The 27,735-nt window shown below is 41.8% G+C and overlaps 1 protein-coding gene across 1 annotated transcript; it reads right to left on the reverse strand.

The window, feature by feature from the left end:
* Nucleotides 1–392: 392 nt before the first annotated feature.
* On the reverse strand, nt 393–24,336 carry vaspb (vasodilator stimulated phosphoprotein b). The gene is made up of 14 exons (XM_070905826.1): nt 23,892–24,336; nt 11,495–11,666; nt 8,802–8,982; nt 7,269–7,335; nt 5,716–5,828; nt 4,803–5,089; nt 4,442–4,575; nt 4,156–4,207; nt 3,982–4,009; nt 3,825–3,864; nt 3,535–3,591; nt 2,742–2,811; nt 2,272–2,329; nt 393–2,162 (listed from the first exon to the last, which is right to left on the reverse strand). The coding sequence occupies exons 1-14, from the start codon at nt 23,894–23,896 to the stop codon at nt 2,128–2,130; spliced, it is 1,299 nt and encodes a 432-aa protein (XP_070761927.1). The 5' UTR covers nt 23,897–24,336; the 3' UTR covers nt 393–2,127.
* Between the last annotated feature and the right edge of the window lie 3,399 nt (nt 24,337–27,735).

The raw sequence follows: 27,735 nt of genomic DNA on the forward strand, positions 1-27,735 counted from the left end.
AATCCGCAATGGCGGCGGAAACGGCTCAGAGCCTTCCCAATCCGGAAGCAACTAGGGAGCTCTGGAAGGACACTGGCTCTGGCCGTGTTTAGGATGGGTGCAAGCAATTGTTAAGTTTTTCCAATTTAAGCAAAATAATACTAATTGTCTGTGTTTCTAATCTTAACAGTTTCACAGATTATAGCATACTCTCCATTAAACCAACTCATAAATCGCCCACGTACGTCAGTTCCGTTACAAATTAGTAAACTACACTCTTGGTTTTAAAGCATTAGTCCAACTATAGTTCATTCAGAGAAAATATCAGTTTGGATCATACACACAAGCAAATGGGCAACGTTAGCAAAACTATGCCTTTAAATTGTCTAATTTAACTTGATGGTAAAGACATAGTGAGTCTACACATCTTTATTGTCTTGAAGCCAGAATTCAGTCATGAACCACATAGCGGAAAAATGTTCATCTAATGTGACAAATATTTTTGTTTTTATTTAAAAAAAAAAAAAAAAAAAACTATTTCACAACATTTCTAAGCCAGGCTCTAATTCAAATGTCTCTACTAAACAGATCCGTTTGGATTTCAGTGTAAGCAAGTTTGTGCAATACAGTTTATAGTTCATAAAATGTAATTCATCTGAATTCAAGGAAATCTTACAACAGGATGCAAAAGATGACTCAAGACAAAGTAATGCATTTCAAGAAGCAGCTGTATTCGACTATAAAGGCATTTCTAATCCAGTGTCTCTAAGCTGTTTTCTTAATATTTCAGTGTAAAAAGCCTAGACTCTATTAGAAAAAAGAAACAGTAAACCCAAAATAACATTTCATAAGAAAACAATCATTGAAGAAAAAAAAAAAAGGAAAACAAAATCCCCATTCACCAGTCATTTCAATTAAAATAGAAACACCATTTTATTTTGCTAACATTTTCCCTCAAAACAAATATATATTTTTCCTTATATATATATATATTTATATATTTATTCTCAAGGCAGTTGGTCATGGCCAAATTAATTGACCTCATCATGGCCATTTTTCATGTTTCAAAGTTAGAAAACATAGCTAGAATGGAAGAAAATTACTAGCGGAAGCACAGTGTAGGACCACTGCACTGGCCAACAAATATCTCATTTTGAGTGAGAGGGAATAGTCTGTCAAGGCAGTGTGGCAAACAGACCCACTTCCTCTGGAACAAGTGCAATGCAAAGAGAATACATTTCTCACACATCATAAAACTACAACACACTCCTCTTTCACAGCACTCAGGTTGTCCATCAGATTCCCTTTGCTTGTCTCCTCTTCCTCTAACTTCTCTATCTTGCAGCAGTGAAGGCTTGTGTTGTGCTGTTTTAGTTCTTAGCCATTGCTGGGAGCTGAAAGTCCACTTGACGGCGAAACACTGCAGTAGTCAGGGAGTTGGGGTCTCTGATCCAACCTCGATTATTGTTGTTTTTCCACCTCCAACTACCATTAGAGACAACAGCCTACCTACTCGCAGATGTCTGAACTGAACTATCTGTAGCAGTGTTTGAGGTTGAAGAATTGTTTGCAAACTGAGAAAGAGAGAAAAAGGATCCCAGCATGCCAGCATCTTGCTTTTACAGTAAAAATGTGACTAATACATTGTCCCTGAATACTGAAGACTGCTCTATCAGTAAATGGTGCGTCTGATAGCAGAAGGGAGAAGACACAAGGAGCAGGATTTCTGCAGAAAAGAGGGTTATGATGAGTGTACATGATGACGAATTGGAAGAGCAACTGTGGCTGTAGCTATGTGCTCTGAAGTGGTTCAGATGAGCAGAACACATAGGAGGACACAAGGGAACGGGATGAATGAACGGGGGAGAGATGGGATCAGCGCCGCAATGTTAGTGAGTGACCGTCAAAAGTGCCGGATGGCGACGTGAGGAGGTTCCCTGGGTTACATGAAGTGAATATGCATGATGTACACACAAGCAAGTATGCTCACATGTGTTTGTGTAAGAGAGAAAGAGAAAAGAGAAAATGTGTAGGAGAAAGTGAGAAATCCCTGGGCTACATGGGAGGGCGTAGTGGAGGAGAGGTCCCAACGAGCCTTAACCACCTCCATCTATCACATCCCTCCGTTACACCTGACACTCAGCAGAACTATGTGCTTCTCTTTTGCAGCTCCTGAATAAAGGCTGTGAAGGGGGAGGTGGGGAGGGAGGAAAAAACAAGAATTAAGTACACGAAATACTGTACATTGAAGCAAAATTTTAATTTTTTTAAATAATTTTTAGTGAGTTTCACCTCCAATAATTTCCTCCTTGACTTTTTGTAGTTCTTTCCGCACCTCCTCCAGGATCTCCTGCAGAGTATTGATTGACAAACAGACTGTCAGTCCTGGTGACACAGTGGTTTAACTATCAAAGCCCTTGTATGCACTACTCAGATTTCTCTCCCTACCACCAAGCATATTTTGGAAGCATGGCTTGATTATTTTAACTGTATTGACACTGCATCAGTCCTGGCGTCTTTTTGTTGCATGCATACTGCATGTAAAAAGCCAATTAGGAAAACGGTTACCTGTATACATGGCAGAGAAATCCATTCTCCTGGAGAAATCTAGCTGGGCAATCAGAAACCAGGTTTCTGGTCTACATGTTGTATAAGAAATCAGCTTACTGGAGAAAGCGAACTGTAACCCTGTTACTTAAGTGCATGTAATCACACTCATTCCGGTTTAGATCTTTTGGTCAAGAATTGATGTTGCTGCTCACCTGTTTCATTTTCTCTAAATCAGAATCATCCATTCCACCTGCATCATTACTGTTGCCTGCAGGCTTCGCCCTGTAAGAAACAAGACAAGAAACAGACAATTATTTTATGTTTGTTTCTCAGAAAAAGCCTAGAGGGTCCATGTCACTGCATTGACAGGCCAACTGTCAATCGTCCGCACATCACCATAGTACCAGAGGGATGAAGGGGATGAATGGAAAGTTGCAGAAATGTACACACACCCAGAGATGACATGAGGGTCAATCTATCTAAGCTCATTAACCTACCTTTCTAAACTGACATCAACCTTGAGGATGCCAATTCATAAATGAATGCTATTAATGCTGCTAATGTTATAAATTAAAACAAATCTAGCTGTTGCTATTCTGAAAACATAAGTACTGGTTGGAATTTATCCACTTCAGATGCAAACACATGCATCAACAGCATAGACAAGACAAGATAAGGCATCAAAGCTGTAAAAATAGAATGACCGAGTGGTAAAGGTTACCACAAGAGGACAGCATTGACCCCAGAGCTCAGAAGTGACATGTAAAAATAAGCATTAATCACACAGTCAGGCTTCTAACTTATTATTCAGTTTTCAGAGGTAACACACAGCTGGTACACCTACAAGTCCCTTGGGTGCATGCCATTCTCTGATCCATTAGATGGTGCTATCAACTGTAAAATATGTAACCCCAGTATGTAGGTTGCAGCGGTGCTGCGCTAACCTGAAGAGAAAAGAAAAGCAAGGGGAACTAAGGTCATGAGTGAACAGGACAGCATGTATACCTGGACCCTTGGGACAATGAGGAAGTGGAGTCCATGCTCTTGGGGATGGAGTTATTCCTGTTAGTGAGACACACACACCCTACTCTTAGAATGGAAATGGAAGACATTCACACACAAAAGCTCACACTTGTCCAGAGGCAAACATAGATTCACACATGTTCACAACTCATCACTCGCACTGATGGAGAACTACTCTTTGGGTGAGTTCAAACATGAGACGCCAGACACCGGGGGGGGGTTTACAGATTTACCGACGATGGCAGCGAGGAAATAACTGAATCCTGGATTACCTGGTCATAGACGATTTCTCCCAAGGTCTTCTCACGGTGTCTGCGAAGGAGAATGTATAAAAACATGAGTTGTTGACGTTCACTTTGTATATTATGTCAAATTAACAACAGAACGAATGTGGGCAGCATGCCACAGATAAAAATGTTCAATTCTCACCGCTTTGACCTTGAGGCTCTGAATCATCCTGTATAGAAAAGACCTTCTGTTAAGAATGACTCATCCTCAGCCTCCTTCTATTTTATAACTATCCATCATCTAGTTGGGCCACATATAAAAACACATTTGTTTCGTATTCTTTGCAGAATTAAAAATAAAAAAGCAGACCCATACATTATCTTGTGTCTTCACAGGTGGCTTCTCTCCAGTGTCTGCAGCTTTTCTCCTGATGGAGAGAGAAATCACTTTAAGTTATACCAGTTACAGTTAAATATACTGGGAGTATTATTTTAAGTGTTACACAATATATACTGCATTTTAAATATGTTCGCTAGTCATATTTAAAGAAGACCTTTCTATTTAAACAAAGGGCATAAATGAAGATCAAGAAATCCTAATTGTTTAATTGAGTGTGGGCATTGTATATTTAATCTGACTTCAGACTTGTAATGTCGCCCACCTTCGTGCCAAGATGGCACTCATTTCACCCATCAGACCTCCTCCACCTCCTCCACCCCCTCCACCAATAGAGGAGTTGCTGCTGCGGTTGGAGTCAGTTCTGCCTATTGAAGTTGCAGGGGCTCCTTCCTCCTGCTGAGGGCAGCAAATAGCAAGAAGATATAAAAGAGTTCAGCAGACATTTTGTGGGCATGATGACTCAATAAGCTGATGGATACAGGTATCACCACTATGCAAGCAGAAACCATTTGCATAATGAGAAAAGCACATAATGGTTTCAACTGGTTTCAACTTCAGTTTACCTCGACTTCAAAGCAGCTACACTAGTCTATAAAACTGTTTTTTTGGTATTGTGTACCCACCTTTGATATTTTGCGGAGTTTAGCTCCTGCTAAGGCAGCCGCCAAGCCCCCTCCTCCTCCAAGTCCCCCACCACCGCCGCCACCGCCACCGCCACCACCTCCTCCTCCTCCTCCTCCTCCTCCTCCTCCTCCCCCTGCAGCAGGTAGGGGTGGGGCCGGCGGAGGTCCTGTGGGAGGTGGTCCTGGCGGGGGAGGGATGCCAGCACCCGGAGGCGGACCAGGGGGTGGAGGAGGGGCTGGTGGAGGAGCAGGGCCTCCAGGGGCCAATGGAGGCGGAGGAATAGGGACTAAAAAAAACCAAAAAAACAGAAGGGGCCATCAGTAACCACTCCCAAAAGGTTTAACAATAACACTGTACCAATGACAGTGTGATCCGGGTGCACTATTATGTAACTTTGAAAAAGTAAAAGGTAAGAGGCAGTTGACAACCTTGAAAGGTGGCAAAATTGTTTGTCTACAATCCCAAACAGTGATCCTAAATCACGATGTAAGATAGCAGATTTAGAGCCCTGGGGTTCAAAGACGGACTGCGTCAAAATTCAGGACCAAATTGTCACAATGTGACTACTGCTACCACCCATGTCTACACACCAATGTCAGGAAATGACGCAGAATACACGGCCAACGCACCATTTTGAATTCAGAAGTTCAATTAAAGCTTGTTTTATTGCTTGCATACATATTTTTTTCTATGTACATTGCAGAACTGCTTCAAAATTGACGCAGATTTGTGACCAAGATTTTAGCGGACCCCTCTCGCACAGTGTGCAAAGGGCCAGTCAGATTATGTTATTGCAGTGTGTGGTGGCCATAAGAAATGGTGATCACGGTGTCCACTGAAGAAAAAAAGACTCGACTAAGACTGGACTGTATTGTGGTTAAGTGCAGTTACGTTGACCAGGTGTTTCCTGACCTGCAGCAGCTTGTCTCTCTCTATCCAGTCTCTCTCTTTCCTGCCGCTCCCGCTCCTGTCTCTCTCTCTCCTGTCGCTCCCGTTCCTGCTGTTCCAACCTCTGCTGCTCCAACCTACGGACAAACAAACACAGCTGTCAGTGACAAATACATGTAAACAAGCTCAAAATAAATCAGTGGATGAGCAGGACACATAAATTAAACTGAAAGTTATTATATTTTATTTGAGTGTTATGATGAGGCAGGCTAACGATGAGATAAAGCAGAGAGTAAGAAAGCAAAGGGGCATGATGGGTAATGCCAGCTTTCAGCCATCGCCAATTAATGTGCAAATGTCCCGCAGATTATTTATGCCACATCCATTGTTTTCAGACAAACTTGTCTAATTATAGTGTTTGGCACTGGTGTGGAGAGCTATAATCAGGATTTGTACTCAATATAGCGACTTTGGTAAAAGGATGAGAGGGGGATTTCATAGCTTCTGATTAGCCTACCGCTGAAAAGTCCACAGCTGGACACAGTGGCCTAATTCGAGCTGCCTCCATTCACCATTGCTCCCTCCCCTCTCCCCCACCACATCTGCCACTCGCAACAGCTGTATACAGAACAGCACACATACAATGAACACCCACTCAAGAAATGCACAGGTCCACAGTGTCCAGGAAAGGGGGACGGGAGATGACGTCCATATTTCTTTATTTTAGAACCAGTTCATACTGGTGAATATTGTGAATCTGTGTTCATCAGACCTAAAAGCATTAATGCAAATAAGATCCACCAACAGCTGCATCTATGCTGGATTTCAAAGGTTTTAAAGGCTCCCTAAGCCACAGTACGTCAGCAGCCACTGGGACCGCTAGTAACTTGACAGACAGTCCATTCTAGCCAATCACAAAGCCTCCCCGACTGTGCAACATATTAACTTTTAGTCTAAATGAGATTAAAAGGTTAATGCCTAGTCTATGCAGGCATGCATGGTGTCACCACAACGGGTCTCGCTGTAGAAACAGATAGATGAAGAGAAGGTGGGGTTGATGTGAGAAGTGTCAGCCCTGCTCTTTTTGACCTTTAACCTACAGGGGCTGACGGAGGGTTTAGCACGGTCAGGCTAATGCCATCAAATCCTCTACATATGCGTGTGTGCAAACCTGTGCCAACAGGACTAGCACAAAGCCAAGACAGCTTGACTTCCTATTGATTGTTATGCAACTCAACCCATAGTAGTGTTTGCTTCTGTTAGAAACATAAACTTCACATGGCCTCACAGAACATTCAACTTGAATAAATGGTAAAACAAATGGCTTCCACAGAAAATCTACTTTTAAAACAAATACTGAGATTGCTGTATCTCTGGTGCTGAATCCAGCCTGCAGACTCAGAAGAAACCTGGCCAATTATGTCAGGCTTATCAGCTGGATACAGTACATGTTTTGCTGAATCTGGCCCAGACGACAGCCAAGGGGATTCACAATAAAATGTGGCGGGCAGTTTATTACAGGTTATTAGCAAAGTAAAGTAAAAGATGGGTTTCATTTAGAGGAAGTCTGACGGTACCTCCGTTGTTGTTCAAGCTCTTCTGGAGGAGGTCCATTTGACACTGGGCGGGGGAGGGTTGCATAGCCTGCCAAAACAACATAGAAAACATTAATAATACAAATGAAATGAAAAATATTATAGAACATGGTATAAAATATTGCTGACTAGTTTTATCTGCTCTTCAACAATTTATGACTTGTACTGACACACTGTTTGTGTGCTTTTATTGGTGTACACACCTTTTCTACCCATGCAGTGAGTGTACAAAGTCTGATGACCGTGTAGACAGCCATGATGTGACAGAGGACCAAAAGGGTGGTGGACACCAATGAAGCCATTTTATGGTCTTTAATTGCACTAGGTTTGCCACACTGTACCAGAGCTCTTACAGTACAGTATCTTTTCTATTTTGTTCATGGTTCAACAGCACATGATATGCAAAGGATCGGATTTGATCTAAATAGCCAGCTGGTGTCCACAAACAGAAACAAAGATAAACTATGAAAACTTAAGAAAAAGCACTGTAACAGTTGTTAATATTTTATGATCATATACAGTATATAAGGTTATTCACATTTTGAATAATAAAAAAGTGTCTTAATTCTGCGGAAAATAACTTTCTAATAGCCTAGACATGGATTGTGGCAGAATATCAACAGGTCTTCTGGACCAGAATAAACAGAAGACATCAGTAGTGAAGACGGGAATGAGTAGTGGTTTATATCCCCTTAGAAAACTATTGTTACTTGATACTATGCGATCTGATCAAATTTAATAAAAAACTGCATAGAAAAATGGAAAACCAAAGGGTACCAATCTTTCATGCAAAACCATAGCGACAGAAAAAAAAGCATTTTTCGCACATGTTTTCTTATTTTCTCAGACCACTAATTTGTTTTTCCCATGAGGAAGTTTTGGTGAATCAGGTTCGTTCTTAAATTGGATGCATTTTCCAGGTATTCTGTCTTAAGTAAATGCCCAAACAATCCTACGTAAGAACAGAAAACCACAGTCCTGTGTAAGAGATTTATCGGCAGAAACTAAACGTTTTCTGATTACTAGTTTTAACATCTGTCAGCCTTATTAGCCACAATATAGAAGTGGTATGACAGGTACCAAACTACTGATGTGGACCAGCAGAGGGGACCTAAACACATGCCTTTCATGTAGTCTGGACAGAGAGCTGCCAGCACTAGAGAAGATCCCAGGCATCACAGTCAGGTTATTTTGCAGTTTTAAATAATTTCTATGTTGGGCTGCTTTATTGGTCTAGACCAAACGGTTTTGACAACATAATTAAAAAAACACTCCAATCCTAGTAGTGCTGTATTTGCTATTTCATGGCCATTCATATCTATTCATAAGTAATCCCAACAGCATGAAAATGTTGTTCTGTCTTTGTTCTGTCCGACATATTATATACATTATTAATTTGAGGATAAGATCAAATATGTATATAGAAAGGCTTTCATGAATAAGGCCCAATCAGTGGGAAGCAGCTAGTCGCTATGGATGCTGATGGAAATGGGAATCTGGTGGGAACTCATTTACCTGCATCTGCTATGGAGTTGAGCACCTCCAGAGCATGAGCCATGCCATTGGCAAATAGAGCAGCATCCTCCTTGCTGCCAAAGTTGAGGCCCCACACCTGCCGGGCATCCCGCCACTGGTGGAAATTGGGTGTGGCCTGGTTATATTTGAGACCTCTCACGATTGGACAGTTTATAACCACCTGGGGGGAAGAGGACAGACAATCAATACAAGGATCATTTTGTGGCTTTTTATCTATATTCAAACAAATAGTGACAGTTCTAAAAGGTCAGATTTTAAAATATTAAACCGAATCCAAACCTGCTGGTCAGAAGTTTGAAGTAAATACCCAAAACAAAAAAAGGTTAGCTTCTGGGAGCTGTATCCCTCACTAGAAAACTGGAAAAACTATTAAAAAAACCAACAAACCCACATCCCTGCTTATGCTTATAAATTATAGTGTCCGCTTTATTTTTGTTGGATTATCCTGTTTTATATTCCACCCAGCAGGTGGCGTGAAGCCTATGAACCAGGAGGTAAAAAATGTTCTGGGTTTGAGCGTGGCCTGAATGTGCTGACGCGCCATTTCACTATTTGTTTAACAGCCTCTGGATTCCACAGAGCGGAGAGGAGGAGAGGAGACCCTGTCAGGGTGAATATTATAGCGGCCAAAATGCACTGAAAAGAGAGGGTAGAAAGTTCAGCAGCCACTGCAGACAGTGGTATTCCTAAACTCTCCACAATCCTGTCAAAAGGCAAGAAAAGGCAGGTGAGGCAGACTGAGGATATGACAACAAACACATTAAAATTCAGAATAAAAAGGACGAGCTTAAGTGAAAGAAAGCCGCATGTTCAAAAAGCCTGAATGCCTGCAGAAAAACCATAATACCTCGGTTCCACTTGTGTTTCCAGTGCAGTTTAATCACACAATCAGGCTGGGACGCATAAAACAAATTGAAAAGACAAGCGTAAAAACAACACAAAGTTACTCTATATGCAGGCAGCCAGAGAGAGAACAGGAAGGGAACATGGAAGTAGAGAGTACAGCCACCCTATATTCTCTCTCATTAGCTCCTCTGTGCTCTCACCCAGCACCATCCTAAACCAGGCTGCATGTCTCCATCCGACACAAATATAGAGTCCTTATTGGGTATCAGGCTTCTCCCTAAATTGTCACAGGAAATGGTTGAACAGGCTAACTATCTCACAGGAAACATCATCCACTTTAAGACCTGTCTCTGGGGAACACTTTAGAGTCCTGAATGTTTAAAGAAGGAGACAGACACTGAGGCAGCAGGGAGAGCAGGGGCACAGTCAATAATAGACCCACCCAAACTCAGTTTACCCAGCTTTTTAACGTGGAATCTGCCCACCTTTATCTAACGATATCTGGTGAGTCATAATCTGGCGATAACGACAACGAAACCCTCTTTGTTCTCCTTTTCCAACATGCCTGTGGCTACTCGGGATTGAAGGGCAGTCTCCCTTCTCACTATGCCCAAAATGACCACTACATGTTACACAAAAATTCAACTTTAGGTCTGAGTGTGTTAATGTGTATTCCCTGTCAGTCCACATAAGGACAAAACAAGTAATAAAACAAGGACAAAAGCCAACCCCTGACATGTGAGTGCATGCGCAATACTGTGGCTAATTCCTGCCTAACTGTGTGGCTGGGGAATTTAACTAATTATATTATCTTGATATTTCCAAGATTCTGACAATAAAGGATATATAACTTCACATCCATGTATTTTTTTTCTATTCATTTCACTACAAAAGGATTTTTCTTCATAGCAATCTAACCATCCATTAATAAATGCCATGAGTGTTTACACAGACCAGTACCAAAACAGAATTAAAACACAAGCTTATATTCAAAATACAGTAAGCTGGGTCTATTTTCCAGTGAGGTAAATGAGTACAAGGGAAAACTGTATGGAAGCTAAATGGCTGTAAAGTACCACAAAGCTGCAAATGACCAACACTTGAAATCATCACAGCATCACAACATGAAGCTCATCTGTGAGCTGTGTGTCGTTTCTCCAGCATCCTCTAAAGCGTTTGCAGAATTGTTCTTTAAATGTTCTCTCATTCCCAACACTGACAGTAACTACTGCTACTGACAAGATAAACAAAGTGAACAAAAGTGTCCTGTCAAGTTGAGAAATTTTAGCAAGGGAGGGACAATAAATCCAGTGCACTTCGGCCTCTCTCGCTCTCCTAACATTTAGATGTATGATCAAATTTAATTAAATAAACCAGTAGAGGTGATGCACTCATGCCTCTGCTGAAACAGGGAAGCGGTCAACTCTGGTGTAATAGTTCAGTAGGTCAGCAGTTTTTTGTAATACTGGCCATACTTAATTCCTGGAAGACAGTCCAGGCTGTCATATAAGTATCAAAGAAAAAGATTGACAAAATGAAAGCACTTAAGAAGTCATAAAGCGATTGACAATGAAGTCTTCTTAGGTATCGGCAATAAAAAGTATGACAGCATAAAGAGTAAATATTCTCTGTAATAAGATTAACAGTGATATTGTGAATGAATGGGCTCATACAAAGATAGACTGTCTCACACTTACTTGCTTACTCATACACCCTTAGGCACCTGCAGGAGAGCACAGACGCCAGCACACACAAACAAAACTACAATACACTCACACACACAAAGTATGTCAGACACACAGCGAGCCCAAAGCTGGCAGATGTACCTGCTGGTCCGTCTGCATCTTGCGTCCCACTATCCTGAAGGCATTGTTGGTGGGGTTGTGATAGATCTGGACTCTGCTGAAGGACTGGGGTCCAGCACCCGCCGGCAGCCACTTTTTATTGCCATCGTCATAGATCATCACAGTGGCCCGAGCCTGGCAAATACTCGACTCACTGGAAGACAGAGAGCAAGACAGAAAGAGACAACGTTCATTTGAGTTGAGTTTTCAGCATATGAAGGCTACAAGTGAAAAAAAAAAAGAATCTCACTCAGGACGCAGTTAGTAAATGTGAGATTTGATTTGTTGTTCTTACGAGCAACCAAGCTTCACGTTTAAAGACACAAACAGTACGAGACAAACTTATATGTATAAAGGCTTTGAGAGATGCATCAAGGTATGATCAAGGATCTTTGTAATCGCTACCACAAACATATGAGGGCTTTCTTCTGGTGACAGCCCTGAAGATCTATGGACATTAACAGATCTTCATGGCTATATCTAGAAGACTCATATTTCTTATCTATTTTGCCCAGTGAGAGTGACAAGTACCTGAAATTCAGTTTTCAGTCAATTTTACACTTTTACACGTATAAAATGGGGCTGAAACAAAACGATTTTGCAATATCTAATGACAAATGCCATATCAGACTATAGGCTAATTAATATAATGCAAATGCTGTTATATTTTGGTATGTAGTGTGGACTGCAGCTGGAAGGGAAGAAGCAAACTCAAGGGGAGGTGAGGAGGAACTGGAGAAACCGGATGGACAAACAGACCAAAAACACTCAGTAGTCTCCACTATAAATAAACGATTCTAGAGATGAGACGCTGAGTGTTGCTGACGGTGGAGTGTCTGGCATTTTGTCGGTCACCACACTCTCTGGATTGATCAAAGAATAGGACCTCCCTTGGCACGGGTATCAGGTATCCCAATTAGGGCTACAACTAAAGATTAATTCCATCATTGATTAACCTGCAGTCCATTTTCTCAATTAATCAATTGCTCTATAAAATGTCAGAAAAAGTTTGAAGTGAGTGAAAGATTTCCCACCACATTTTCAAAGTTGACGTCCTCAAATGTTGTTGTTTTCTCCGTCCAACAGTCCAAAGCCCAAAGATATTTAATTCACAATGATATAAAACCAGCAACACCTCACACTCGAGAAACTGACACAGACATTATGATCATGAAAATGGTTGCCCATTCATGTTTGTGTCAATAGACTAAGTTCTAATAATTATTGTGTAGTGTTTAGCATCACTGCAAAGAGTAGAGTAAATGAAAGGTAGCGTGGAGAACCTCTTGTATATATGTCAAAACAATATGTTTTGATTTATACACAAGAGGAACTGAAAGACTAAGAGAAGGAATGCAGCAAAGTGTTGATGTGAGAGGAGAAAAAGAGATTAGTTTGATGCCAAACAAGATGGGAGGCGAGACAACAATGGAGGCCGACAAAGACAGGAAGTTGTGCCGAGCTCCGCCAAAAGAGACGAGGCTCGGGATTATTCCACCTGCTCTACATCAACCTCCACCTCCACACATTTGTGCTGTGAGATCAGTGACAAAACGTTTATTTATAGGTCCATGCAGGCAGAATACACACAAGTTACAACACATTCAGGAATGCCCGCACTTTATGCAAGTTTAGGTTGCAGTGTTAGAGGCTGCAGAGTGTGCATACGTGTTTGCATTTCAGACACTGAGACCTAAAAATAAACAAAACGTTCATTTTGGAAAAGAATACCACAAATTTATACCACAACAAATATGACATATAAAGCCATTTGAACTAGTAAATAATAATAACGCCGAGTTCAAATGGTGGAGGGGAACACAGACAGAGGAAGAAAAGGTGGCTGACTGTCGAATCCAATTTTTTACCATTCCTCCCCCTCTTCTCCTTATTTGCCCCCCTATGCTCTCCCTGTAGTCCCCTAATCCATCTCTTCCACCTCTCCCTCCATCTGTCCCACCCGTGATACAATCTGCTACTTCCTGTGACACAGCACCAAAGCCACAACCCACTTCCTGCTGACAACACTGCCTAATAAGGACGGCCTGAGCCTGAACAATCAATGCACAAACACAAACACACACACACACAATGTTTTCTTACAAGTAGATAACATTGAAATTCAGTCCTTGTTAACTGGAAATTATACCTTTGCTTCACTGCTGACAGCTACAGTATTTTTCTGCAATTCAGAAAAAAGGAGAGAATACTGAGCGAAGAATTAGGATTTGATGTGTTTGGGATGCTCGCTCCTCTCCAACCAGGAACTACTCTAATTATTAGGCCTACAAAAATCCCTATAAACTAAGTAGTCCTGGTGAGTACCTTTTAGCATTAACTGTAATTTGTCTGGGTAACACATGGGAGTGGTGTATAATTTCACCACACATTAAATAGCTTTGGATGTGTTGTCAATCATAAAAAAAGTGTATTATATCAACTTCAAAATGCCATCCTGTGATTGTGTTATTTGGCACACGTCTTATAATAATTGTGCCTGCAGTGAATGTTAATTCAATTTGTCATAGCAACTTTCTCTCCTCTATGCTTTTTGGCAACCTGTAGGCTAGCTACAGAGTCTTTTTGCTGCTGTCCTGCACTTAAATTTTATATCGGCAAAAATAAATCTTGCAGCAATAAACAAGCTAATTGAAAAGGAACAAAAGCTACACATTGGAAACTAAGTCGCACAACTATTTTGACAACAGAGTATAAAGAAACACACAAGGGACAGACGGCACTCTGCAAATGGGCTCAACGTTGACAGTGGCCTTAAATCCACACTCGATGCCCATCGGCCACTTCAGGCAGGTTAAAACCACCTCAGGTCGGATGGAAAAATACCGCAGCGCTCTCTGATCTCATCTGCATCAAGCATGCTGTTGATGTGCGGGGCAGAGAGGGCTTATGGGAACTGGGAGGGGACAGAGACATAGGACTGGGAAATGTATGCATATTTAATGGCAGAGAAAGCAAGGGCTCAGGAGTGAGACTGAGAGTGAGCAGCTGCATTATTGATAAAACTACGGACACTGAGACTCTAAAAGCATGTGTGGCACACGCGCATCAAGACAAGGACTTGCACACACCCTCGCACCTGTCAGCCTGCCAACACGTGTGTCCATGTGCTGACCTGGTCCACTGGGTATAACAGGCTGCAGAGGACTCACAACTGGGTTTGACTGGACTGTGTTTTAGCACTGGAATAAACCACGACAGGCGCGGTCATAAACAATCTATTCCTGTCCTTCCTCAGACGAAGACCACCGGTCCACAAGCAGGACACTGAAGCTGGCTGTGGAGCTAAGCTAACTAAGTGACCAGTTGACTTAAGAGGTTATCTCATAAGCACAAATGGGTCACTGGCTGACGCTCTGGGATGGATTTGAGCCACCAACCTTTAAAATACCTCTGGTAAAGGACTTGCTTAATACAAATGAGGACTTCAGCACAGGAAATGATCAACGGGATAATATGCAAATTGCACCTCTACTTAGAAAAACACTTAAAAACAGTCTTCACTTGTCGTTATTACAGTCAGAGCGAGTTCCTCATCCCTCCCGTGGTTTCTCGGTCAGTGAGGGGTTAACAGGAAACTGCAGTGCACGGCCAGGGCACATGCTCTGTTGGAAATGTCTGTATAAGGCTGTGCTCTCAGAGCTTTTCCCCAATTGTGCTGGCAAGTACAGTCAGGCCCAGTGACTCCGTCTCTTCCCTCCTCCTCCTCCATTCACCTGACCCTCCCACCACGCTCCTCTGCCACTCTTCTCTTCTTCTTCTTCTCCTCTCACCATTCTCTATATCATGCCATGTCTCATATATTACATAACACTGCAGAAATGGATAGGACTACATTCATCCTGTGCATCATGAGATGGTTTTACCAAGCACACTGAAGTTCCACACTGTTGTGTAGACACACACACAGAGTAATGCCATTTGTCCATCCCTGGTTCACAGTCCCTCGTCAGGCTTCTTTGTCCTCCAGGAGTTCATAAATCCACTACATGAAAAGCCGCTTTTGCCCTCACAACTACAGCCAACTATCATTTTCTGGCTTTTTGAGTTATTCTTGCCTTCAGGAATAAGTGTCTTTCTCTGAGACAAAGAGCAAAGAGACTGAAACTTGCAGGAGTAACTCACGCAAGACATTTGACAAGTGAAGTGCAGTCCGACAGCAATATCCATACAGCTTCATGTCTCACTAATAGAATGTTTTTTTCACAGCTTTGACAATTAATTCAAACACACAACTCACAGCCAATTATGAAACATAAGATGAGAAACAGGTGTCATGTTTGAATTAGTAAACCTTAGGTGGCGGTGCTGCACCTTAGATGAACAAACAGTGATTCACTACTTCTTTTCTACAGCAAAACGTCACTTTCGAACCAGACAGAGAATGACAATAAGTCATTTATGTGTCTGCGTGTGTAACCAAACCACTTCCCCCCTCTCCTTCACGGCCTGATAAAAATAGAGACCATATTTCACAGATGATAGTCACACATGATAAATATTGATATTGCGGAAAAAAAGAAGGGCCTTGATTTAAATGGCTCTATATAATTTGTAGAAGAACAATGTTTTATGTATTTCTTTTTCAGTAATAATTTACAGGTCAGTCTTTTTGAATCAACTGAAAATTATTTACTTCAGATCAAAAACATTAGATTTGAGACAACAAAACCTGGGGCTCATAAAATGGGAATATGTTAAGGTGGATATGCTGTACATATACATACACACGCGTATATATAGTGAGAACTCATTCATAAGTGAAGAGTGAAAGCACCTGATAGCAACGAGACACACATGGGAAAGTCACGTTCCAGACTAACACACGGACTGCAGACAGAAGTGAGAACAGGAAGTATTAGTTGCAAAGAGGCAATATGGAAAAACATAGCATGTGCCAGAATGTGAATGCTCCTCTGTACACAATATTGTAAAACCCGGGCTGCACAGTTATTAAAAAAATAAAAAACATTTGCTCTTTAGTCATTTCCACATTGCAAGAGACTGAGTTTTCCTATGATATATGGGTTTTAGGGAGCGTTTTCTTACTTCTGCAGAATTGCAGATTCAGTTACGTAAATAGAATAAAAAAATCTTTCACTTCATGAAAAGTGAACAAATGCACAGACATGGGGAGCCCACACAATAGCCTGTTGACGCTGGCCTGGTCATCTGACAGCACACTGTCCTCAAACCACCCTCGGGCCGTGTATATGATGTTTAGCAGGGAACACATGACTCTGAAATCAACCTCTCTGAGCAACATACATCTAATGAAACTTGTTTGTTTCTCATGTCAATAGCGCTGTGACTATCACAGGCTGTAAAAGTAGGCGCAAGATAAGCTTTCAAACTGCAAAGTACAGTTCCTGTTGAGTTGTGAGAGCCAGCCGACGCATAAATGTTAATATGTAGCCCGAGAATAAACTTCCCATTGATGCAGCTTATTTTGGTCAAATATGAGGTGGACAGAGAACACAAACGGACACAGGAATCTAAACATAAATGCAAATATTATTCTGCTGGTCATATATGAAAGAAACAGAAAGGAAATATGCAACATTTTTACTTTTGGAGGTTTGAATGAAATACATTTTTCTCTGGAAAGCAAGTTGTTTTCCTATATTGTCCTACCCACTACAGTAAAGGCTAAATAAAGAATGAAACTTTTAGACCAAGCTTAGGGCTGGAAAAGTAGATCTCTACTAGCCCACATTTGCCTTATTCCTCTGCTTACTTCACTCTCTCTTTCTTTGTCCTTTTCCTCATGCCTGTTTCTTCTCACACAGGTCCTAGCATGCTGCAAAAGTACACAAATAGACACACACACACACACACATTTGCTGCAGGCTACTGCTTTTGAGTCAGCGGACACAGAAAACAGGCATCCAGGCTATTTCAGCTATTCTTAAGCTCTTCTTCTTGCTGTCTTTGTCTGAATGGAGTCAGACATCTTCAGCTGAAACTCCTCTACCAAGAAAACCCCTCAGCATTCTTTGAGCGCTGACTCATCCTTTGCCTGGCATCGTTTATCGAGCGTTGTGGAAAAGTTGAATAGACGTTTGGCCAAGCACTTTCATTTTGTTGTGTGACCACTTCAAGAGCGGAGATGAATTCCTTCCTGCTTCTGAGGCAGTGTAGGGCGGGTGTGTGTGTGTGTGTGTGTGTGTGTGTGTGTGTGTGTGTGTGTGTGTGTGTGTGTGTGTGTGTGTGTGTGTGTGTGTGTGTTATGTATGTGGGAGGGGATGGGGGGGCACGACTGGCACACTCAATGCCCATATTTGGAACCATCTCACCTCTGTCCTCCTCACTGAGCTCAACTCCTTTTACAGGTTGGAGCACATCCTCCTCGACTCGGGCCAAGGAGGAGGCAGGCCTGCTTCTCTGGAGAAGAACAATCCAGTGAGGAAAAACTCCCTCCTCCCTCTTTCTCAGCTGCTATGACTTGTACACTCATTCCTTTGCACTGGAGAAAAAATGTCTGAGCCCAAAATTGAGAAAAGAGAAAGTCGAGAAAAGGAAGGCGGCAACACCTAATCAAATTTCCTGCTCCTCGTTGACATTGAGGCATAAGTGTGTAGACTTTGACCTTACATTAGTCTACTTTGCAGATTGTGGCTACTTGGATAATAGTCCATTTTTGGCCAGCTTGCAGCCCTTCCACTCTGCACTCTCTTTTTAAAACCTACCTACAGTACGATGCACAACTCCAGTGAAGCTAACTGTCCAGCCATCGGCAGGTCACAATGTTTATGATGGAAAACAAACTGTAATCAAGACTTTAATTGTTCTTCAAGAGCGCTCATTTTCCCCTCACATGTGAAAGCTTTGCCGGCAACAACAAATGAGGCATGTTACTCAATAACTGAACAACGCTCAGCCAATTCTTTGTCAAGCAAAAAAACAATAAAAATGATACAGAGGTATGATGTACAAACATAACAGCACAAGTAACATTCAGGCCAATGTTCACCCATGACTGAGCGTTGAGCATTAACTATTTTAACGGATGACGCTTTGACAAAAGGATAGTCCTCTTCTGAATACTCAACATCAAGTTCTCAAAATTAAACTTGTACTATTCAAACAGACCTGCCTGCCGCTTAGACAGAATGGACAGAAAGAGACAGAGTGGGAGCTTCATGTTCTCCATCCAGGACAGCATAAACTGTCTGTAAACAAGATTATGTGCATCGCTATTCATACACAACAATGTTACCCGTGCAGAAAATGGTTCAGTCTTTAACTGAAGAAGCCAAAACAGGTTCTCAGGTTCTCTTCAGCCTGTCCTTTTCTGTTAAGTTATAAACCCTTAATCCATGTCTGGTCAAACTCTCCTGAGGCTTTTATTAGTTATCTGTCCTTACTATCCAGAGTTCAAGTGTTGCCTGATGATAATGTAAGGAAACTGCTGCCAAGCAAATCATCTGCCAGGCTTCCTCCAATGCTGTTTTATCTAATACAGCCTTTGTGTATCAGCAATCATCGTCCCAGATAAGTGGAGTTAAGATCCGAGGACCTGAAAGATAGGAATGTTTAAGATGGCTGACAGCATAAAGCAGTTTTTATACTAACTGCATCCATTACGCTCCATTAGGCAGTGGACCCCTGATGAACCCAATGTATCTTTGTGCGCATTAGCAGTGCTGACCATACAATACATCAGTCCAGCACTTCTGCCCACAACAAGCTTCAGTTTCAGTACGTTGTTAGGCCCAGGCTCTCCATCAGCTGGGATGATGTCACACTTTTTGGCCACTGCAAAAAGACCACAGGGTTTGTAGATGTGTCTTTTACTTCATCCGGCCACTGTAGAGCAGTTTGTTCTGCTTGATTTCACACTGCTGATGGCTAGATCTGTCACACAAGCTAAAATACCGACATCTAAATGTCCAAATATTCTTATCCTGGTTTCAGACCTCTGAATCGCCACCCACATCTCAGATTTGTTCAGCGATTTATATATATATGTCCGGTGTCTGGCTGGTTGGAGAGACAATCGTCCAATCAGAGCTTTGCAGATGGGATGAAGAATGGCGATGGCATCTTCATCATTTTTAGCTAGCTACATCCATGAAAAATAGCATCAGAAAAACTGCGACATTTACTAATTGACAGGTGATTAATTTATCGAATTAGCCATTAGCAGACTCAGACCAATCTGGTTATTTTATCCATGAAGGGTTTCGTATTTGAGTTTCCAAAAAAGCGTATCACGATAGGGGTGCAGCTAAGAATCATTTTCATTTTTTAACAATTGATCTATTTGTTTTAATTAATGCACTAATTGTTCAGCTTAAAGAACAAAAAAGACAAAATTTTAAATTTTCCAGAGCCAATGGTGATGTCTTCAAATTGCTTATTTTGTCCGACCAACAATCCAAAACTGAAACATATACAGTTTACAAAGATATAAAACAGAGGAGCAACAAATGGTCACATCTGAGGAGCCGGAACTGGGAAAGGTTTGACTGTGTCCATAACACTCGCTGCAAGCTACGACAACACTGGGTTTTCCTGGGACAAAAGATTCACTTTCAAAACAACAAGCTCACAGAACAACTACTTAATATGGGTGAGACATGACCAACAAGCTAGTTAGGGCAAAGGTTAAGTTTAACATAAGTGATCACAGAAGAAACAATACGATAAAGAGAGAACACAACAGCCTAGAGGCACAATTAAAGAAGAAAAACGTCGGCCACGACCAAGGAAACTGGATTTGTCACCAAGTAGACAATAGTAGGTTTTGTATGTTGAGCAACTCCTGTAGCAAAGCGTCTAATCCAAGAGGCAGCCTGGCATAATGGCCTATTTATGAGTATGAGAGGTGGGAGGACCAAGAGGGGTAAATTGTTTCAGGGGAGGGGGTTGCAGTGATTGGGTGTTGTGAGAGACAAACTCACAAGGCAAGACCGTTTTAATAATGGGGAGTGTGGACTGATGAAGCATACAGGGGGCTTTGTGATCATTTAGTCACACCAACTGTAAAGCGATGCACTGAGGAGTCTTTTGAAGTGCATATCAACATGCAACTCTTTATGACGCATGAAATAAAGCCATTATTCCTAATCCATTATAGATAAGAATTCCCACAAGCACACCCCAATTACCTCAAATTGTTATTGCTTCTGGGGTGTGGGGGGGTGAGCATGGATATTAGGAGGTCTTTGGCTGACAAACAAATTTAAAAAGGCTGCTCATGTTCACATTAAAGAGTATGCAGAATGTCTCCTATGTATTTGTCTGTCACCTAAAAACAATGCTCTAACCATAAAATATCAGTATTAAAATGAAAATTGAATTGAGTACACAAGTATTTCTTTGCTTAATATTTTGAATTTTTACGTAGCTTTTAGCGAGTAACACTGATTGCACACAGTTTGAATGTCTGTTTATACTCTGCCACTGACATCAGACTTCAAAAAGAAAAAAAAAATGACTGTGCAAGGGAATTAGGAGAACAAGTGGAGACATGAAAAATCAGCATCCCAACACACCAGACACACCGTTACGAACATTACACAACACCATGGGATGAACGCGCAGCTATCGCAACACCAATGAGTTTCATCTTGTTATCCTTACATGGACATACGTAATAATAATATTGCTAAATGCCTTAATAAACAGCTACTGGCCTGTTGGGACATGAGGTCAAGAAGTTGAACAATTGATAGTGGAAGAAGATATGACGGCAAAACTGCAAAGATCACTGTTCGAGCTGCATTCCTTTCCATTTACTGCCAAGGCAGAAAAAAAAGCTGGAGCCGAGACACAAAGGAGACTGAGGGGGAGGCCATTCCCCTGCTTTTAAGGGATGATCAATAATAAGCTCATGCAAGAGTGTAAAAGGAGAAAAGCGGAGGAGCCCAGTTTGGCATCGCTTCCAGGCATGCAGAGCCTCTAAAGTCATTACAGGGAACTCATTAGATAGCAAACAGTGTGTGTTAAGCAGATGCAGTACACCTGTCCGTGTGTATGCTCACGTCATCATGTGTGTTAATTCTTGAGCCTGAGGCAGCCATACTGCCAGTGTCAGATAGGACAGGCCTTTTAGTCACAGAGACCCAGTCAGTGAATCATAGTGGGAGACAGGAGTCACCACTGACAAAAACAGTGAATCATAATGCAGATGGATGCACTTCCTGTGCCACCTAACCAAAAGCATAAGATAGTCTGAATCGCTGATCCAGTGCTCTGAACACAGTCATCGTTCACCGTGACAAAAATGAGGAAGAAAATCAGCGAAGGAAATTTGCGAACATGATCAGTGAAATTCTAAAATTTCCATATCAAAAAAATAACACAAGAACACATGTGCATCTATGAGCATCTGCTTCGAATCAACAAGAGGTGCACTGAAGGTGGTGAGAGGAGATAACGCTGTGTGAGTGGTAGAATGGAGGGATGTTTCTATTGACTTCAAAATGTAAAAAAGGCAGCTTAAAAGCAACACGGAACTATTTTCTCAACTGGGTCAGATTGTTGAACTTTTGACCAACTCACTGCACGTCTGTGTCAACAGTCACATACCACTGGGACAAATAACAATGAACACGAGTGGAGCTGCATTCCAGTCTTTACCTATTATACAAGGTGACATGACGTGAACTGGCCACAATAGAGGGCCCGCAGGAGCAGTATCCAGATAAAGTAAGACCTACAATCACCTCCTAATGACTCCAAGGAGACAACACTTTGAAGGGCATGATGAAACCTGAATATACGCAAAAAACGCTTGACACTTTACTATTTACATTGTGTGTTTTTGGTGCTGTCTAGCTGCTGCAGTTGTTCATGGTTGGGGAAGTGGTTTTTGAGTGCAGCTCAAGTAATTTCAAAATGAAGCAGTTTGCTCATTTTATTGTATGCTGCGTTATCATTTTATTGTGCACCATGTACGGCGGGACAATAACTTTTACAACGCAGGTCTACTTACAAGTGTACCAAAGAGAAAAACAGATGCCATTTCTTCTAAAATGCAGTTATTTATTGAATTCATATTAAACTGCCTGCGTATCATGTGAAGTATGTTGACACAGTAATCTTTGCTGATCATTGCATTAACTTAATTAATGGCCTCATTAGCTGGGTGTGTTTAATGCATTACTGGGACTGTGGCAGGATTTCAGGCAGCTCCAGTGCCTCCTGTTCCTGCTGTAATCAAAGTTACTATGTAGAAATACGTGCAAAACAAACACAAACCCAGGACCAGCCCATGTGCCTTGCTGAGATATATTGTTACAGAAAAGGGCAGCGCATTAGGTTTGAGATAAAGAACTAGTCACACAGGTTATCAGCCCTGCACCGCCGCACTCTGCTGTACCTCATGGTCCAGAATTAAACCTGCATCTGTCACGCTGTCAAACAACGAAAGTTGTTCCTTGACATAAGTGGAGAGCTGCTCTGTATAAATGTGAAGGAGTGAGGAAAAATAAAGAAGCCAGCCCAGAGAAGCCCCAGCCAGCAGCGGTGGCTTCAAAGCATGTAATTGACAACTGCACAGGCTGTGACAGGATGTGGAATTTGTGGACATGAGCTTTCCACAGGGCAATTTTGTTCCCGGTGCAAACCTCTGTACTCCCAGAGGGAGAAAAATAGTAGGAGAGGGATAGGTTTTAATGCGTGGCTGTGGAATGCATGACATGATATCAACAGCAAATGCATTGGGGGCAGCAAGGTGGCCAAGTGGTCATTGTGCAGCTGAAGGAGCCCCCTGTGTAGACAAGAAACCACCCTGCTGAAGTGCCTTTGAGCAGCACACTGAATCCCTTTCACATGTTCTATAAACTACCCTGACCTCTGACCTCAGTTATAAACACAGGTTTTTCATTCTTTATCATACCTTTTTTTTTTTTTAGCATGGTAGTGGTTTGATTTAGACACATGCACAATAATACTGACCTGCTGAAGCCAAAGGAGGAAAACAAAAGAGTCAACATGGAGTGTTTGAAACGAATACAAAACTATGCTTTTGTCATCTGACCTGCTCAACAACCCCAACTTATGAATACTCTCTGAAAGGCAGTCAGACACTTGAACAGGTAGGACTGGGCTTTCAGACACGAACACTTTCTTAAACGCAAACCATCAAGTTATTCACTAACAAAAGGTCACAAAAAACCTGCTACACAGTGTCATGTGTGCCCCTGTAGTTGAAACACCACCAAAAAACAGCCAGGAGCTCGAGTTACTTCCAAGTGAGAAATACGATTTAATATGTTTGAAGAGGCAGACTCCAGAGAGACATCGTGGGGTCAGATTTTGAACGGTGGCCTTTGTGAAACTAGTGGCCCGAAACACAAAATGTAGCCTGGAAACACAATGAAGATGAAGGGATTTGCGCCGCTTTACCCACCTCATTGTTCGGCCAGAGTGGAGGTCCTCTCCTCGTAGGCAAGTTTGGCTGGCTTCAGAGCTGAAGCCCGGCGTTAAAAGTCAAACTAGTGAAATAAAAAATAAAAAAAAACGATCAATCGGCGAAAAAAAGACGCATCTACACCCGCAAACGGGGTAGCCACTTGCGGTATAAAGAAGCACACCTCGACGATTTCCTGGTTGTTGTGTGGAGCGGGAGAGGAGGGGGAGAGAGCACATACAGTAGTGGAGCGGGCTTGTCAACTCCAATCACTATCCCACATTGGTTTCTGCGAGCGAAAAGAGGTGAAGCCGCGAAGAAGCGGGGCTACGGCAAAACCACAACTTCTCTTTTCACACTTTGACTCGGTTTACCGCTCAGTTTGTGGAGATTAAACCCGTGTGTCTGCGCCAGACTTTTCTCCGCTCCCTCGATGGCTCGGTAGGTCCGTGTAAATTCATTGGAGTCTGGCCCAACCCGCCAGCTTCAAAGTAGGCTACAATCCCATGACGCGTTCACGTACACGTCGTAAAAATCCAGATTTAGTGTTTTTCAAATAGGTGTTTCCTCGACTCTTGTAGCGTGTGGTTTATCTGAGAAACCCAGCAGTAGAAAGCGACAGAGACTGAAATTAGAAATATGATAATAAGTTCTGGATCAGCTTATATAATATGGTGCACTGTTAAACTACCCAGCAGTATATCAAGTAGTTAAAATGACCGTCACCTCGACCAGCTACCTTATTAAAATGCTGTTTACACATTAATGTATATATAACAACCTGACAAGGGCCATATTTTATGAATGCTCTTGTATTGTAAGTATATTTTGCTGCTTCTTCACCATTGAGGTGTCACTACTTTTGAGTAACAACAAAATATTTAACAAAATACTTTACGTAACATCAACTATTCAAATTGGAATTTCTGCATAACTGCAAAATACAATGTAAATACCGACCTAGTTAACTTTGTCACATTTAAATCAAAACATTAAGCATAGCCTGATTATCAAGACCAGATTACCCATTTAGTCATCAAGTAGTTCTTCCTCTTCTTCTTGTATTTTAGGCTATGTATTTCATGTGTAGCCCATTAATGTAAAGTAAGTAAATATAGCACGTATTAGGGCAGATGTCATAAAGTGCTGTACAATAATGAATAAAATGCAACAGACAGATTAAAATATATACCCAGAATATAAACTAAAGTAATGTAAGACTAAAACAGATGGATTTCTTTTAAACCTGTTTAAATCCAAAGTTGAGGAATCACAAAGCAAGGTACCACCAAGAGGACCTACTGGTGATATGGGACAACTCTGTTTTAATGTAGGTGTGGACAGAACATTTTCTCTGATAATAATTTGATGCTTGCTTTAATGAGATCAGTTTAAGGAAAACTCGTTAGTCTTTGGCAGTTAAACATTGTAAACCAGATGCTAGTGGTATTTACATACTGTATGCTCTCTTTTTTTGTGGTTGGTGATTTTCATTTCTAACAGCACCTGAAGGCAGCATCTCATCCACGCCAGGGGCCTCCCCAAGCCCTCCACCTCGCCCTACTGGCTGTCTGGGTAAATTCAGGTTAAGCAACTGTGGCTTTTGAGGTTATCCCATATAGACTTTCTGTAGCGTTTCATGTGTAATGTTTAGACACAGCTTTGATTCAAAAGTTAGATAATAGGACAAGAAGCAACATCACTGAGCTATAGAAATCTTTTAAATGATAAATAATGTTAAATGCTGAAGTAATACTTCCTAATTCTGTTAACAATGGAGGGAAAAAGGAGTCAGATTCCTCACATGGCCCAGTTTTCAACACTGAGATACTGCACACACTAAAAGCACTCCTTCTTCCTAATGGGGACAGAAGTGGACGGGAGAATGAGAAAGGAATGCATTACGTCTGCATGGCATGTGTAAACATCCAGAAAGCCAATATGCCTTTCGTCTCACTACACACACACACACACTTAGACATACAAGCTGACTGCTCTGAGCAACTGTTAGTCTGTTTTTTTTTTTTAGCCATGTGTCCTCGGTTAACTCTGCTGTCCACTGAAGCTCAAACTGTCAAGTAAACCCTTTCTTTTCTCCCACTGCTGAGTGTGCAATTTTGTATATATTGACCCCAGATTGTGCGTGCGCTTGTGCTCAAATGTGTGTGGAGGTGTTTGTGTTGGCTCAGTCTCAAAAGGTTGGTCCTGTTCCCAGAAAGTAGCCCGTAAAGAATTGGAAACAGTCATGCAGTAATTTTAGGTTTCTCCAGCGCCCCTCCCCTTTACCACAGCTTTATTTCCACAGCTTGACGTCAGTCGGTCAACGCCGTCCGCAGCTGACAGCCTGACGGGAGACCTGTAGGACAGCAGCGAGGAGGCCTCCATGACACTTGGTGTAAAGAGGCTACAATAGGTGTTCAGAGGTCCTGTTCAAGGTTTTAACTAACTGAGATGAGCATGTGTGTTTCTGACTTGGGCTACCTTTGGGGACACATTTCAGACTATAGCAGTGTCCCCCAATTGTGAAAAGGCTGGTTTGGGGTCAGTGGTTAAGGTTAGGGTAAGGGTTAGGACTAGGCAAGTAGTGGTTATAGTTATGGCTAGGGTAAGTCTCCAGGAAATGAATGTAAGTCTATGTAATGTCCCTGAGTAAACGTGTGTGTGTGTGTGTGTGTGTGTGTGTGAGAGAGAGAGAGAGAGAGAGAGAGAGAGAGAGAGAGAGAGAGAGAAACTGAAATATGGGCAAAAAAAGGGGGACAGCGGTGGATGTGCTTGGTCAACCAGGCTGAATCACACCTCCACGTATCTCTCTATCCCTGTGAGTGTGTAAAGGAGAGCTATTATGACTGCACTTCTGCCACATCTCACATCAGAGAGTCCAGGACTTGTTGAAGCGTACAGTCCCGAGGAAACGTCTGAAAGCCTCAGCCTCCAGTGCTGGTTGAAAAGCAGACGAATAAAGAGAATTACACAACTGAACTTCAGCAGCCAGACAGGGATTAGTAGTAACAGTAACTATTCCAGATGAGCCAATGTTTGCTAGTGTTTTTAAGGAAACCCAACGGACACAGAGAATAAATGTTAGTGTTACTCAAGTATATTAATTCTCTCTCCATCTCTTTTTGGCAGGGAAGGAATGTGACTGGAGGAGGGTCAAATCTGTAAAGAGGAGCGAGACACAACTGTCCACTAAGAGGTCTGGGCCGGAGGCCAGCTTAGCAAAGGGCAGCACAAGGATTTTACAGAGAAGTCCGAGTGTCCTGAAATGTAGGCCCTGAACTCCTCATAGGGCAAGTTGGGACCATTACACGCCGACAAAGTACACCAGGCTACTATCCTTATAGGACTTAAACTTGTGTTGTAGCATCGTGCTACTTACATGAAAGGTAGATCTGAATGTGACGGACAGGTTCCTGTGATAAATATCAAAATGAAAAAGGGCAAAGAAAAATCACTTGCATGTCATATCAAATATCTTCATGTGTATCAGATTAGATGACGCTTTCAAGATCCAGTGTTTCCATTTTCAGGACATGATTAAATTAGAAGCATGGTCTCTGTTGGAAAACTAGGTAGCCTACATTACTTTTACACTCCACTAGATGGCAATATGACCGTAGTATATTACAGAGAAATGTCTGCATTAAACAAGTTGTGTTATTCTATTTTGATTTTTATTCTCCCTTGAAAAGAGTCACGCCAGGCTTAAGAATCAAAGATAAAACTAAATAAAACTGTGCCATTTAATTTATTTTCTGTTAAAATATCAGCTAACAGGTCAGAATACAGAACATTGAGATGCTGCCAGCTTTCCTCAAGAAAAAGATATTGTTATCCTAAATGC

Source organism: Enoplosus armatus, chromosome 5 (assembly GCF_043641665.1).
Source record: "Enoplosus armatus isolate fEnoArm2 chromosome 5, fEnoArm2.hap1, whole genome shotgun sequence".
NCBI classification, from domain to species: domain Eukaryota; kingdom Metazoa; phylum Chordata; class Actinopteri; order Centrarchiformes; family Enoplosidae; genus Enoplosus; species Enoplosus armatus.